Source organism: Pseudorasbora parva, chromosome 12, assembly GCF_024679245.1.
Source record: "Pseudorasbora parva isolate DD20220531a chromosome 12, ASM2467924v1, whole genome shotgun sequence".
NCBI lineage: Eukaryota > Metazoa > Chordata > Actinopteri > Cypriniformes > Gobionidae > Pseudorasbora > Pseudorasbora parva.
In genome coordinates this window covers 15,169,027-15,185,206 of record NC_090183.1, presented here as the reverse complement: position 1 = coordinate 15,185,206, position 16,180 = coordinate 15,169,027, and the positions used below count along the sequence as shown (strand labels likewise).

The following is a 16,180-nucleotide window of genomic DNA, read 5'->3' as shown; positions in this document are numbered from 1 at the left end:
CTTGCCCACAGAAAGTTCCCAAATGTAGGGCTATATGATTTTGTCAAAAAGTAATTTCATCCTTAAAGAGATTTTTTTTAAAACGTTTTTAACCGTCTCCGTTTTTAAAGACTCATGATCCACATTGTGAACCTTGAGTTCAGTTTTGTATTACTGTACCAAATCATGAGATGTGTATTGTTACACTCACTTACTGTATAGTCAAATAACTGTTCAAGTAATCATTAGATTCATCAATTATAAAAATAACTGTTGGTTGAGGCCCTATTGATGAGTGAGGACAGCAGGTTTTCCCCGCTTTCTCAACCTAATGAATAACTAAGGATTATTTACAACGGAACTGAATCAATCATAAACTTACTTTAGCTGGAAAATAACTTTTTCATGAGTATAGAACAAAACAATCTCTCTTCCATTAATCTCCTGTTATCACTGTAAAGCATTTGAAACTATCTGTATTGTGAAAGCGCTGAATAAATGAAGGAGACTTGACTTGACCTAATCAAAATCCTGCAGCTGTGGCCTGCTTACAGGGAACTAAGACTTTAAATCATAAATGCAATCCATCTTAAGTCTTTAAATAGTTACATTTTTAAATGTCTTAAAATTATTCTATTTTAGTAACACGCAAGCTCTGTAAAACTGCTTTTAACAAGTGTTTATGAAAAGCTCTATACAAATACAACTGACAACTTACAATAGGAAAAACCCTGGTGCTACTCACTACTCAAGATTTATTAAACTTACCCTTCAGTTTTCCTCTCTTAGCCACTTTTTCTCCTCTTTTCTTCATTCTCTTGGGTGAGGGCTTCATGGCGTGACTTGCTCTATGACTGAGATCTGCAAAAGACAAACATTAGTTCCTGCTACTTTAGTGAATCTCAGGTATTGTTGGATCTTCAACATCCATGTGAACTGAAGCTGATGATGAAATCTGACTAACAGTCTTTAACTGTTAAGGCCTTTATGAGCTTTGCTGTAACATATCCTTCATTAGGCTCCTATAACTAAAGGCAGGTGTGTTCTATAAATAATTGTGGCGTGATGAAGAACAGTATTTAACTCACCAACTACATCCGAACCTCCATCCTCATCCTCGTCTTCACTGCATTGAGCAGGTGATTTTTGAGGGGAAATGAGGTCGGAACATCCGCCTGAAAAAAACAAAAAGTGATTCCTCATCTTCTGCAGTGTAAGATGCTGTTTATTTTAAAATACATCATTCATGTCTAACAAGCAATTAAAGGGTTAGGTCACCCAAAAATGAAATTCTGTCCTTAATTACTCGCCCTCAAGTCATTTTAAGCCTGGAAGACTTTACTACTTTTCTGGGCCTAGAAAATGAAGTTGTGTAACTGTCTATGGATGAAAATCAAGCTCTCAGATTTCATCAAGAACATGAATAAAGGTCTTAAGGATTTGGAGAGACATGAGGGTGAGTAAATAGCCCCGTTTCCACCAAAATTACCCGGAACAATTTGTACCAGGAACTTTTTTACAGGAACTTTTCTCCCCCCAGACCTGCAGCTGTCTGCGTTTCCACCGCGATCTAAAGTTCCGAGAAGATTAGGCAGATTAGTCCGGTGATGTAGGACTGCGCGCGACTGCTCCTCCAAGCCAGTGACGGACAGTAATCATTTTTAAGTGTACCGATTGAAAGATTTAGTGGACTGTTTACATGAGACGTTATCTAAACCGATCTGGTGTTTACATGTGATGACTTTCAATTAGGGCTGTACTAGAATAATCGAATATTCGTTCGGTGAGGTGGCATTCGATTTTCAGTTTTGAGATTCGAATATTCGTTTTTGTTTTTTTTCAACACGTGACTTCCGTCGTGGACTCATTCTCACTCATGCTTGAAATAATAATAATAAATTTAAAAAAACACCGCAACATGCTTTCAATAAAAGCATTGCGCATTTTAAAGATTTAAATTAACAAAAAGTCAGAATAAGACAAAATAAATCCCTTATATAGAATAAAACTAATTGTAATAGATATTACATTTTGTGTCATTTTAAAAACAATTCATTTATTCTTATTCAACTGTTTATAAGCATGCTACCGTGTTCTTTATTTATTACAGTTCATTGAAATCACTGTGTGTTACTAATTTAATTTCTGTTTTGGGATTCATTTGTTTTAAAGAAAGGTTCGTTATTAATACCTTATTAAAGTTCTTGCTCTCAACAGACTTTGTGTTTTGTATCACTTGTGCACTGTCCGTTTTCGGAGCATAAACCTGCCCGTGTAATGCGTACCGGAAACTGTTCTATTTAAAAGATTATTAAATGTTTATTAATATTTAAAGAATGTGTGCCACCTGATCATATTGCACCAAATGCACTCCACTGGGTCTGCCGCAACACATTTACGATGCCGAAGAGTGAAACGTGAAGTCGTGAAAGATGATACAAATGCAAACCGACACTATTATTATATATTTAGCCCCACCCACCGAAGCTTCGAATATTCGATATTGATTGCCACCTAAGCTTCGAAGCTCAAAAAATGGCATTCGAAACAGCCCTACTTTCAATCGCAATCATTTTGTCACATGCAGTTTGTCTGCCGCATCAGAAATGTCTCCGCTGTTTTCTCTCCAGCAGCTGGAGTGTGTTAACTGTAGCCATAGCAACTCTTAACGGCCACCAGGACTAATACAGTATTATTTATAGCTATTTGTTGTAAAGTGTAATAATCATCTCAGAAAAAAAATCTTCTGTCAGGCGCAGTTAAAGTAAAAACTGCCTGGGGCAATATACGCTGAGTTATTACTCCAACATTATCTTCATAACTTACGAAATAAAAAGTTTACCCCTCAGAAAAATTAGCTTTCCTCTCTTGTCAACATGAGCGCGGCGCGCGCCGTCACCTCATGTAAGGACACACACTTATAGTAATCGGTCAGGTCGTTTACATGGTGAAAAAAAATGAATAACGAGTATGGAAGAGATTCAAGCTGTGCTGCTTTTGCTGGTTATGTATAGGTTTACTAAAGAGGTAATTAACAACGACAGAAAAGAGCACTAATATGCAGATTCAGCAGCATGCAGCATATTCAGAAAGCTTGTAAAGCTAGATTTAAAATGACAATGTATATTATTATCAGCTATTACGGACATTGAACGTGAGATGGCTGAGACGAACGCGCGCCATCAGACAGAGAGCAAGACTGATATTTACTGAACGCAGAACGAACCTCGCAAAAGACTTTTAAAAATGCCGGTTGAAATAAAATGCTGCGTGAGCTCAACCAATCAGCATGTTCAGCGCCCAAGTCCCGCCCTCGAAAGTTCCTGAACTTTGAAATAGTACTACCCCGCGAGCAGGGCCGCTTGGAGGGGGAAATATTTACCCGGAACTTCATTTAGACCCTGGTTCCTGCGGTCTAAACACACGAAGTACCACCCAAAGTTCCTGCGGTGGAAACGGGGCTAATGATGACAATTTTCAGTTTTGGGTGAACTAACCCTTAAAGGTCCCATTCTTCGCGATTCCATCTTTCAAACTTTAGTTAGTGTGTAATGTTGCTGTTAGAGCATAAATAATACCTGTACAATTATAAAGCTCAAAAAGTTCAATGCCAAGCGAGATATTTTATTTAACAGAAGTTCCCTTTCAAAGCCGACAGCGAGCGGCCGGTTTAGACTACAGCGCTGCACTTCCTGCTGTGATGACGGCACTAGAACCGTTTGTTGACGAACCCTCCGCCCACAAGAACACGCAAAATAGGGGGCGTGGCCTCGTTGCTCTCACGTGGAGAAGAGCGCGCATTCAGCGCTTGCATCTCCCCGTTATCGTAAGAGGCGGGACCTTTCCATCCAATCACAACACGGGAAGCGCTGGCCCAATCAGAACTCGTTACGTGTTTCTGAAGGAGGGACTTCATAGAACAAGGAAATCATCAGGCCGTTTGTAGGACAGAGGAAACAGCGCTGTACAGATAAGGCAACGGTGGGAAAAACCCATGTCAAAAACACATGAAAAACGGGACCTTTAAATAATTTAGGATCAGCAACTAGCCATTGTTTGTAATGACATTCTATCCATCCAAGAAGCTAATACTTCAAAATAACATACCCTTTGCTTTGCTTGTCTGTTTTCCTCTTTTCTTCATTCTCTTGGGTGAGGGCTTCATGGCGTGACTTGCTCTATGACTGAGATCTGCAAAAGACAAACATTAGTTCCTGCTACTTTAGTGAATCTCAGGTATTGTTGGATCTTCAACATCCATGTGAACTGAAGCTGATGATGAAATCTGACTAACAGTCTTTAACTGTTAAGGCCTTTATGAGCTTTGCTGTAACATATCCTTCATTAGGCTCCTATAACTAAAGGCAGGTGTGTTCTATAAATAATTGTGGCGTGATGAAGAACAGTATTTAACTCACCAACTACATCCGAACCTCCATCCTCATCCTCGTCTTCACTGCATTGAGCAGGTGATTTTTGAGGGGAAATGAGGTCGGAACATCCGCCTGAAAAAAACAAAAAGTGATTCCTCATCTTCTGCAGTGTAAGATGCTGTTTATTTTAAAATACATCATTCATGTCTAACAAGCAATTAAAGGGTTAGGTCACCCAAAAATGAAATTCTGTCCTTAATTACGGCCGCTTCACACCGCAAGCGTGAGCGGCGCGTGAGCAGCACGTATTTTTTCCGGCGCCCATGTTAATCAATGAGTGCATTCACACCGGGAGCAGGAGCAGCGCGTGAGCGTCAAGCAGGAGCGTCGCGTGAGCAGCAGTGAAGCGGGGGTTTCGGCGGCGAGCCTATTTTTGCTGCGCTGCTGACGCTCCTGACGCTCAATTAAAGTGAAAGCACACTTTTAAAGGACAAAATAAATATGATTTCACACAAAAAGTGCCTAAAATGCACACAGGAAGCACGTGTAGTGTATTTGAACAATAACTGGAGTATGCCAGAGAAGAAAACGAAGAATAAAAAATATCTGTGGAAGATTTAAGCAATTTAAACTTGTTTTGATTATTCAGGTTGGGTGAAAGTATGGTTATGATTATAAAAAATAAAGTAAACTAGCCAGAAAATATAACAAACTTTCGTTTAGTATTTAATACTCAGACAGGTAAAGGCTCTCGGTCTGCAGCTGCAGTCACGGTGCTGCTCACGCTTGCGGTGTGAAACAGGCGTTACTTGCCCTCAAGTCATTTTAAAACCGGAAGACTTTACTACTTTTCTGGGCCTAGAAAATGAAGTTGTGTAACTGTCTATGGATGAAAATCAAGCTCTCAGATTTCATCAAGAACATGAAAAAAGGTCTTAAGGATTTGGAGAGACATGAGGGTGAGTAAATGATGACAATTTTCAGTTTTGGGTGAACTAACCCTTTAATAATTTAGGATCAGCAACTAGCCATTGTTTGTAATGACATTCTATCCATCCAAGAAGCTAATACTTCAAAATAACATACCCTTTGCTTTGCTTGTCTGTTTTCCTCTTTTCTTCATTCTCTTGGGTGAGGGCTTCATGGCGTGACTTGCTCTATGACTGAGATCTGCAAAAGACAAACATTAGTTCCTGCTACTTTAGTGAATCTCAGGTATTGTTGGATCTTCAACATCCATGTGAACTGAAGCTGATGATGAAATCTGACTAACAGTCTTTAACTGTTAAGGCCTTTATGAGCTTTGCTGTAACATATCCTTCATTAGGCTCCTATAACTAAAGGCAGGTGTGTTCTATAAATAATTGTGGTGTGATGAAGAACAGTATTTAACTCACCAACTACATCCGAACCTCCATCCTCATCCTCGTCTTCACTGCATTGAGCAGGTGATTTTTGAGGGGAAATGAGGTCGGAACATCCGCCTGAAAAAAACAAAAAGTGATTCCTCATCTTCTGCAGTGTAAGAAAGACTGTACCGAACAATGACGGTGTCTGGAAGAAGTGTTATTATTTTCTTTGACAATCCAAGCCCATACAACAGATTAAGCAACCAAAAATATGTGAACACTCAACATATTTTGATGGACTGTTAAGATTCACTTGTCAAAACCGTTTACAAATTGTATTCATAGAGTAATTTCATGTACATTATATGCACACTTAGCCTTGTGGACAAATGTATGCACACCTTCAGTTTTATCTGTGCTGTAGTTTTAAACCTTCTGTTTTTATCAATTATTTTGGCTGTTTTAATGTTGATTTTTAAAAGCTCTAAATAGGGATATGGGCTCCAAATAAGCTACCACTCAACCCTTTGTTTAAAATACATCTGTTGCACTGCTTTTGTATGGTGTATGTGTACCAAACTCAAATTTACTAAAATAAGATAAAGAAAAGGTGGGAGGAAGTATGAAAAACAATCTTTAGGTTGCTTTGCTAAAAGTGAATTTCATGAAAAAACACTATTTACATAGTAGGTCATAGTGGTGGTTCTGTATTGAACATTTTACTGGGAGATGATTTCAACACAAACAACACAAATGTTTAAATCTTACCCTCATTGAACTCTCTTCCTCTCTTCCCTTGTCCTTTTTTTGATTGTCTCTTTAAAACAGAAGTTGATATGGAACTTTCACCTATAAAAGATTTAAAAAAAAAGAATATTAGTGATTGATTGTCCAAAAGTCATAAGTACATACTTTTGATTAATAGAGCTATACATACTAAATTTGATCTACTGTTGTCAGTTGTTGCTTTTACACTATTTTCAATAGCAGAAATTACAAGTGTTCCTTTACCAGTCAAAAACATTTTAAACAAATCCTATTCCAGTTAGCATTATAAAGCATTACAGAAAAATTTCACTATTTTGTTTATTAATTCTTGGAATTTTATAAACAAGTACTGCATTTATACTGTATTGCCAAGAGTTTTGTGACGCCTGCCTTTCAATGCACATGAGCTTTAATGCCATCCCATTATTAATCCTTAAAAGGACAACTCCGGTGAGAAATGACCCTAGGGGTAATTATCAGATGGTTACCGAGTAGATCGTTCTCTGGGATGCGTTTTCATGAAATCGAATGTAAAGAGTTTTATCTCTAAACACAGATTAGTTTATAACGCTTGTCTATGGGGCACAGGGTAAGGGGAATTAAATCGCTAGTTAATGCGACTAACAAGGCTCAAAATAACCTCACACTAACACGGCAGCATAATGAGGGTCCCTACATGCAGACCGAAGCATTGAGAACTTTGTAAGAGTACAAACAGTTTAATAAGAAGACACTTTATAAACACAGTCCATTATGCGTTTACAGACGGCAGCCATCTTAGAAAACAGTCTCGACCAATCGAGCCACGAACGCTGTGCTAAGTGAGCTGCTCGATAGGAATTAAGTTTGTGAAATTTAATTACATTTTTGAGCCTTGTTAGTGGTATTAACTAGCGGTTTAATTTCACTACCCTGTGCCCCATAGACAAGCATTATAAGCTAATCTGTGTTTAGAGATAAAACTCTTTACATTCGATTTCATGAAAACGCATCCCAGAGAACGATCTACTCGCTAACCATCTGTTAATCACCCCTAGGGGCATTTCTCACCGGAGTTGTCCTTTAATATGGAGTCGGCCCACCCTCTCTAACAGCTCCAGCTCTTCTGGGAAGGCTTTCCTCAAGGTTTAGGAGTGTGTTTATGGGGATTTTTGCCCATTCTTCTAGAAGCTCATTTGTGAGGTCAGGCACTGATGTTGGACGAGAAGGCCTGGCTCTCAGTCTCCGCTCTAATTCATCCCAAAGCTGTTCTATCGGGTTGAGCTCAGGACTCTGTGCAGGCCAGTCAAGTTCCTCCACACCAAACTCCTCATCCATGTCTTTATGGAGCGACGCTTTGTGCACTGGAGCGCAGTCATGCTGGGACAGGAAGGGGCCGTCCACAAACTGATCCCACAAAGTCAGGAGCGTGAAATTGTCCAAAATGTCTTGGTATGCTGAAGCATTACGAGTTCCTTTAACTGGAACTAAGGAGCCAATCCCTGAAAAACAACCCCAGCCCATAATCCCCCCTCCACCAAACTTTACACTTGGTACAATGCCGTCAGGCAAGTCCCGTTCTCCTGGCGACCGCCAAACCCAGACTCGTCCATGGGATTGTCCGACTGAAGCCTGATTGATCGCTCAGAGAACACGTCTCACGGCTCTAGAGTCCAGTGGCGGCTGCTTTACTCCACTGCATCCCACGCTTTGCATTGCTCTTGGTGATGTAAGGCTTGGATGAGCTGCTCGGCCATGGAAACCCATTCCATGAAGCTCTCTCCGCTGTTCTTGAGCTCATCTGAAGGCCACAGGAGTCTGGAGGTCTGGAGCTGTTGACTCTGCAGAAAGTTGGAGACTTCTGCGCACTGTGACCCTCAGCATGCGCTGACCCCGCTCTGGGATTTAACACTTCGTGGCTGAGTTGCTGTTGTTCCCAATGGCTTCCACTTTGTTATAATCCCACTAACAGTTGAGCGTGGAATATTTAGTAGTGAGGAAATGTCAGGAATGGACATATTGACATGAGATTGACTGAAACTGAGTGTTTCACCCCCCCTTTAAAAATTTACTTAAAATATAAAGATGTAAGAATACACAATACAATTGCATTGGTGATAAAACAGTGCATACATACCACATACGGAAGGATGAAGCGTGTTCAGGTTCTTCCCTCTTAAGGTCTCAGTGCCTTGCTCCATTGCGAACAGAAGCTTACTTATCTTGGCAATTTGAAAGGTTTTGTCCGTCTGTCTATAAAAGTCACGGTGAACTCTAATGTCATGACCCATGAACCTTGCAACTTGCTCCAGCTCTTGTTCGCTAAGGTCCAAGAGTTGGCAGAGTGTGGCAACCTGTTTTCTTAATTTAGTTGACCTTAGGAGTTCTGGGTTTTCTGCTTTACTTTCATTTGCATATTTTCGCAGACAGTCACATCCACGGATGTTTGTCATCACGCCAGGTCTTGCAAAGAGATAGGGATTTTCAGCAGGTACACCAGCTTCTTATCTCCTTTTAACCAACAAATCGATTGACTCTTTCATTCTGTCCGTCAAGAAAACCGGAACCTTCTTTCCTCTTTTCCCCCTGATTTCTATGCGGGTTAGTATCTTGCTTAGCTCCTTTTCTAATGGTGACAAGGTTTCATAGATGTCTTCATTAATGGCACTTGTACTTGCTTTCGTGTAGATCTCAAGAGTCAGGCGTGATGCTTCCCCTTCCCGCCGTTTGTTGAAAATAATGACTTGTGCCAGAACCGTCTCATTTAATGTCTTATATGCTCTTAAACTCATTTGTTGCTTCAGTTCCGCCCTTGCGTCATCTTCTACCATCCTGAGATGGTTTCTCAGAGCAATCACATTTTTGGTGAGGGGGATGTCATCTTCTTTATTCCATCTTTTTTCTTGCATGGTTTGGTGAGCAATGATAGAAACACTGTTCCTCCAGTTTTTCTCCAAAAGTTCAAAGAATTTCTTTGCTTTCTTCTCTGCCAGATCATCATCATTCATAAGAGCCTGTCCAATCATGACCTCCACAGCCCCTTTAAGACAGAATCCAATTTTGACCGCTGTTGAAGGCTTTCTGTATTCATTTTTCCCTGGACTAAACTGTGTCAGACGTTTAGCTGCATTGACCACGAGCTGAAATTTTGATGGGGCACACAGATCTTCAAGAACATTGACAGTCTTGTCCATATCCTTTGCCACCAACATGAACCGACCAAGCTCCCGCATTCTTTGAGCTATATACTGGTGCCTCGACTTCACACGACCATGTTTTGCATATAGTGATTCGCCATACTTACATATGAGAGAATCCTTTCTGACGTGAAAAGACACATCATCCTGCCGCATGTTGTTTATTATGTTCTGACATCCATCTGAGGAAGCTGCTATGGGTAGCAGGCATGCAGCACAACTTTGAACTCTCCCTCGTGTATTTTTTTGTTTATCTTTCACGCATGATTTTTTTGTTTTGCAGGACGACTGATGTCTCCATAAGTCCTTTTTCCGGAACATACCATAACAGTATGGGCAAGGCAAATACTCCTTTACAGACACTTGATCAGAGGGCTGCTTCCACGTCACTATTTCTCCTCTACCTTTCTCCAGAACTTCTGTGTTGTGTTTGAAGTCGCCTTTATTGCGCAGCTGTTCCAAAAGTGTCTTTCTTTCTTTTGATCTCAAAGGAAAGCTAAAGGCATATGCCACATCTTTAATTTCAGCATGCTTTCTTTCTAAATGTCTTGATATCTTAGAATGTGCCTGGCTACAATAGAGGCAATAATGTTTTTTGTCCCACGCTCGTTTACGGTCTTCCCTTTTTGTACAGGTTTTTAGAGTCACAGTTGATTTGCCTTTATTTGTTTCATTTGTCTTCTGTTGATTGTGTCTTTTCACATAAGTCATTGAGTTCTTTTTTTTATTAACCGTGCACTTGCCTCTTATCTGATCGTCACTTGAAGAACCTTCAAATTCTTCTTCTTCACCGGACAGTCTATATGTTCCGCCTTTCACTGGGCTTAAATCCTCACTGCATGATGATCCACCATTGCAATCTGGATTATAATCTGGATCTAGTCCAGCACAACTGGATACTTCAGATTCCACAGAATCACTTTCTCCTGTCTCCTCATGAATATCTTCTGACTGCAAGTTAAAAGCACGAATCATCATGAGATACTTTAACTTTATAGAGACACTTTACCATCATTTTGAAGATGGAATTCTGAATTACTGATACTAATTGAGGTCAATTGTAATTATGACCAATCAAACTTTATAACCAATCACATACGTTTCTATTGAGTTTATGAATGCGATGTCTAATAATTAGAGACGTTTAGATTAGCTGGGGTTTTGTTCAGAGCGCGCGTTCACTCACTGAAATCTGCACTCAAAAGCAGAGATGTGTACAATGAGATTCATTCAGCACACAGTGGTTGACTGTTTTTGTTCTATTTCAGCAATGAAAATACAGCATATACCCAAATATAAGACAAGGTTTTGTGTCCTAAAAATAGGCTGAAAAATGGGGGGGGGGTGGTCTTATATTCACAATATAGACAAAGTCACATATTAAACTGACGATAACATATGAGCACTGTTCACACAGAGAAACTGCACTAAACATTCAAAATGTTTTTATATTTATAACATATGATACAATTAAACGACATCACTCAACCAAAAGTGTTTTCTCCTGAATATCATCACGAAGATGACACTGATTTCATATAACAGTCAGTTCCATAAACAAATGAACATTAAGTAACTTACATTTTAGATGCAATATTGAGTGTTTTTGTTCTATTTCAGCAGCGAAAATAGTTAAAAACAAAGATTCTAAGCAACAAAGTTCCAAACAGCAGAACCATAATGCGTCTTACAGCAACAGTGTGCGTTACTGAATGATTCAGTGTTTGAATGAATCGGTGAATCAAAGATTCAATGACCTGTTGGTAAACGACTGCCTCATTCTTGAATGAACCAGCCGTTTGAACGAATGACTCGCTCATTAAGACTCACCTGCTGCCAACTACTGGAGGTTTAGTTTCATGTTTAAACATACTTTCCAACATTTCTTATTTATCCAAAAATACAAATCTCATAACATTATTTAATGCAGTTGTAATTTTTTAGTGTAAATTATTTAATTTGATTGGTAACAGCCCTAAAGTGTTCTTATTTCGGGTATATATGGTATTTTAAAACACACACAGCAGAACCACAGCGCATCTGATAATACAGGCAAAAAGTTGGCTCGACTTCGATGGCAAATTTAGGGACCATCTCTAAAGTTACATACAACATTGGTATGCACGTTTCTAACTGCAATAGCATTTTAAAAGAATGACTTGCGTTCATAAAACTTACTGTTAGGTGTTCATCTAGATGTCGGGTATGATGCATACCTTTGGGATTTTTGATGTTTATTCAAATTAACTGCCAAATCATATGAAAATATAGATATGCATTATTTCACTAGGATACTGTTTGGGCTCTTACACAAAATATCCTAGATTTAAATGCATCATAGCTGAATGAACACTGATGAGAATATTGCTTGAGAATATAATTTACTGAGATAATATTAGAGATTATATTTACATCAATATTTTTTTTTATTTTCTTTCAGAAAATCAACTGTTAGTGTTTCTCTATCTAGATGAATGATGGCATCTCAGGCTCTCAAAGTTTATAAAAAATATGTTTAGATTTATCGGCCCATATATCGGTTATCAGCTTTCAAATATAAAGAAATATCGTATCAGCCAAAGTGTTCATATAGGTGTATCCCTACCATTAGGAATTCGATTAATGGCTTGATCGGACTGCAAAGCTTTTTTACCTTAATTGCTAGATCCAAATAAAATTTCTATCAGATTGGATTATTTTTCTAATCTGATCGAGAGGACATCTAAACACTTGATCGCGTTGAAAACGCTCAGTGAACATTTAACTTTCGCTTATTAGGTGCAAAAGATGGAAAAACTTCAAAGCTTGCCAAAAACGAGTAAACTGAGAAGCGCAGATGCAATGCACATGTATGATCTTAAAGTAATAATATTTTCAGGATAGTCAAGGGACAATCCCTCAAAAACTTACCATGTCACTTTTAGTACGTCTCAGACTTGGTACAAAAACCTCTTTTTGGAGCGGTGTCACAATCTGTTAACAAAAAGTATAATCAATATGAATTATTATAATATAGTATTTGAAGTTCAAAAACAAGACTGCAAGTGTGTGTCGAACTTTTAAACACCCAATGGGACAGTTTTAGCGTTGCAAAAAAAGACAATTTTAGAGGGTTTTTTCTTCAATACTTTGCATTTCAAAAAAAAATTCTAAATGTCAGAATACAGATCATAAACTCACACTGCACTCCCCCTCCCCCTCTCTGATCATCACAGTTCAGAATACAGATCATAAACTCACACTGCACTCCCCCTCCCCCTCGCTGATCATCACAGTTCAGAATACAGATCATAAACTCACACTGCACTCCCCCTCCCCCTCGCTGATCATCACAGTTCAGAATACAGATCATAAACTCACACTGCACTCCCCCTCCCCCTCTCTGATCATCACAGTTCAGAATACAGATCACAGATCATAAACTCACACTGCACTCCCCCTCCCCCTCGCTGATCATCACAGTTCAGAATACAGATCATAAACTCACACTGCACTCCCCCTCCCCCTCTCTGATCATCACAGTTCAGAATACAGATCATAAACTCACACTGCACTCCCCCTCCCCCTCTCTGATCATCACAGTTCAGAATACAGATCATAAACTCACACTGCACTCCCCCTCCCCCTCTCTGATCATCACAGTTCAGAATACAGATCACAGATCATAAACTCACACTGCACTCCCCCTCCCCCTCGCTGATCATCACAGTTCAGAATACAGATCATAAACTCACACTGCACTCCCCCTCCCCCTCTCTGACCATCACAGTTCAGAATACAGATCATAAACTCACACTGCACTCCCCCTCCCCCTCTCTGATCATCACAGTTCAGAATACAGATCATAAACTCACACTGCACTCCCCCTCCCCCTCGCTGATCATCACAGTTCAGAATACAGATCATAAACTCACACTGCACTCCCCCTCCCCCTCTCTGATCATCACAGTTCAGAATACAGATCATAAACTCACACTGCACTCCCCCTCCCCCTCTCTGACCATCACAGTTCAGAATACAGATCATAAACTCACACTGCACTCCCCCTCCCCCTCGCTGATCATCACAGTTCAGAATACAGATCATAAACTCACACTGCACTCCCCCTCCCCCTCTCTGACCATCACAGTTCAGAATACAGATCATAAACTCACACTGCACTCCCCCTCCCCCTCTCTGATCATCACAGTTCAGAATACAGATCATAAACTCACACTGCACTCCCCCTCCCCCTCTCTGATCATCCCAGTTCAGAATACAGATCATAAACTCACACTGCACTCCCCCTCCCCCTCTCTGATCATCACAGTTCAGATCACAGATCATAAACTCACACTGCACTCCCCCTCCCCCTCTCTGATCATCACAGTTCAGAATACAGATCATAAACTCACACTGCACTCCCCCTCCCCCTCGCTGATCATCACAGTTCAGAATACAGATCATAAACTCACACTGCACTCCCCCTCCCCCTCTCTGATCATCACAGTTCAGAATACAGATCATAAACTCACACTGCACTCCCCCTCCCCCTCGCTGATCATCACAGTTCAGAATACAGATCATAAACTCACACTGCACTCCCCCTCCCCCTCTCTGATCATCACAGTTCAGAATACAGATCATAAACTCACACTGCACTCCCCCTCCCCCTCTCTGATCATCCCAGTTCAGAATACAGATCATAAACTCACACTGCACTCCCCCTCCCCCTCTCTGATCATCACAGTTCAGAATACAGATCATAAACTCACACTGCACTCCCCCTCCCCCTCGCTGATCATCACAGTTCAGAATACAGATCATAAACTCACACTGCACTCCCCCTCCCCCTCGCTGATCATCACAGTTCAGAATACAGATCATAAACTCACACTGCACTCCCCCTCCCCCTCGCTGATCATCACAGTTCAGAATACAGATCATAAACTCACACTGCACTCCCCCTCCCCCTCGCTGATCATCACAGTTCAGAATACAGATCATAAACTCACACTGCACTCCCCCTCCCCCTCTCTGACCATCACAGTTCAGAATACAGATCATAAACTCACACTGCACTCCCCCTCCCCCTCGCTGATCATCACAGTTCAGAATACAGATCATAAACTCACACTGCACTCCCCCTCCCCCTCGCTGATCATCACAGTTCAGAATACAGATCACAGATCATAAACTCACAGCTGCACTGCTTTGTGAGCATTTATATAATTACCCACCCAACCCAATCATGAAAGTTCACCCCAAAAAATGCTAGAGATCTTAAATATCATAAAATCTTACCTGTAGTGTGAAGTTTTCGCATTTATTGTGATGAGCTCGTAGCAGTTTGAGTCTCCTCTTGAACCTGTCCAGGTTGTGAGTGTCACTCATCGTTAGCGCGCGCAGCAGAGTGCAAGCGGAGGGCAAGGGGCGGGGCCATCAATTAAGAGCGGTACTTTTGGGCGCTGAAGGTGCAGCTCAAAGTTGTGTTTTTTTATGGATTAATTTAAGGCAGCTTAAAACAATATTAAATTGCTATGTATTACTGCAGTTAACTGCAAATTAATAAATACTACAATTCCTCTCTTAAAAGTAGAAATTAACAATGCACCCTACATTTCACTGTATTTATATTAGTTGTGAAGTATTCAGATATTTTATTTAAGTTAAAGTTCCAGAATGTATAAACTGTTAATAGTCCTGCATTTAAAATTTAACTTGAGAAAAAAACGTATAAGCAGCAAATTATACTTGGTACCAAAAGTATATTCATTATACTCAGTTCAGAATAATGAAAATACTGGATTATATTTTTGATGCATTAATGAAATCTGTTTTAAATTGCAGATTGTAAAGGTGTAGCTAATTTGATTTGGGCTATATTGATATACTATTACTCATGTGAGTGACTAAAAGATGGAATGGGCCACAGCTTTCATTGAACAAGGAAGCCTTGAACATATTTAACGTGAAAAATAGATACTACGAGACTATAGCAATGATACTATGATCTTTTCCTAAACCTTATCATTTTTATGCAAAAACCTGATCTAAGTAGGTAATTGATAGTCATTTGTCAGGCAAACTACACTGATATATTAGTTTGAAATCAGATAAAATGTTTGATTGTGAAGAGTCCCAGAAAAAAGTTAATGTTACATGCTACATTAGTAATTAAAAATTAAAATGTCATCATGGACCGTGTATTTGGGCCCCATGTAGGGTGACCACCCATGCCGCATTTTGCAGGACAGTCACGAAATTGGGAGCTTTTGTCCCACGTCCCATAAGATTTAAGTAGTGTCCTGCATTTCAGTTATGTCGGTGTTATTATTTTTTTCATCCTGATGGCAAATATTTCCAATGAACATGCGCCAATCCCATGGTCGAGCACCTTTGGATATTCTCCATTCATTTTAACCAATAAAAAAATGTATTGCAACTTTCAAACACAACTTTCTTTTCACGTTAATATTTAATTTAAGGCGGTTTCTATGACAAATGTCGAGAGAGCATTATTGTAACGCGAGAGCGGATCAAATGCGCAAGCAGG

The 16,180-nt window shown here is 39.9% G+C and overlaps 1 protein-coding gene across 3 annotated transcripts in view; it reads right to left on the bottom strand.

Moving 5' to 3' along the window:
• LOC137094067 (uncharacterized) overlaps positions 1-15,244 on the bottom strand; it is a 16,306-nt gene extending 1,062 nt beyond the window's left edge. The window contains exons 1-10 of one of the 3 annotated variants that reach the window (XM_067459312.1): positions 14,929-15,244; positions 12,556-12,618; positions 10,389-10,596; positions 6,470-6,550; positions 5,750-5,836; positions 5,439-5,522; positions 4,398-4,484; positions 4,087-4,170; positions 1,068-1,154; positions 748-840 (exon numbers count right to left, since the gene is read on the bottom strand). In XM_067459312.1, coding sequence (XP_067315413.1) covers positions 748-840; positions 1,068-1,154; positions 4,087-4,170; positions 4,398-4,484; positions 5,439-5,522; positions 5,750-5,836; positions 6,470-6,550; positions 10,389-10,596; positions 12,556-12,618; positions 14,929-15,018 — 964 coding nt within the window. In that variant the 5' untranslated portion in view covers positions 15,019-15,244. Of the gene's footprint in view, positions 1-747; positions 841-1,067; positions 1,155-4,086; positions 4,171-4,397; positions 4,485-5,438; positions 5,523-5,749; positions 5,837-6,469; positions 6,551-8,585; positions 10,597-12,555; positions 12,759-14,928 lie in introns of those variants that run through there. The other 2 variants (XM_067459313.1, XM_067459311.1) reach the window with 2 other exon arrangements.
• Between the last annotated feature and the right edge of the window lie 936 nt (positions 15,245-16,180).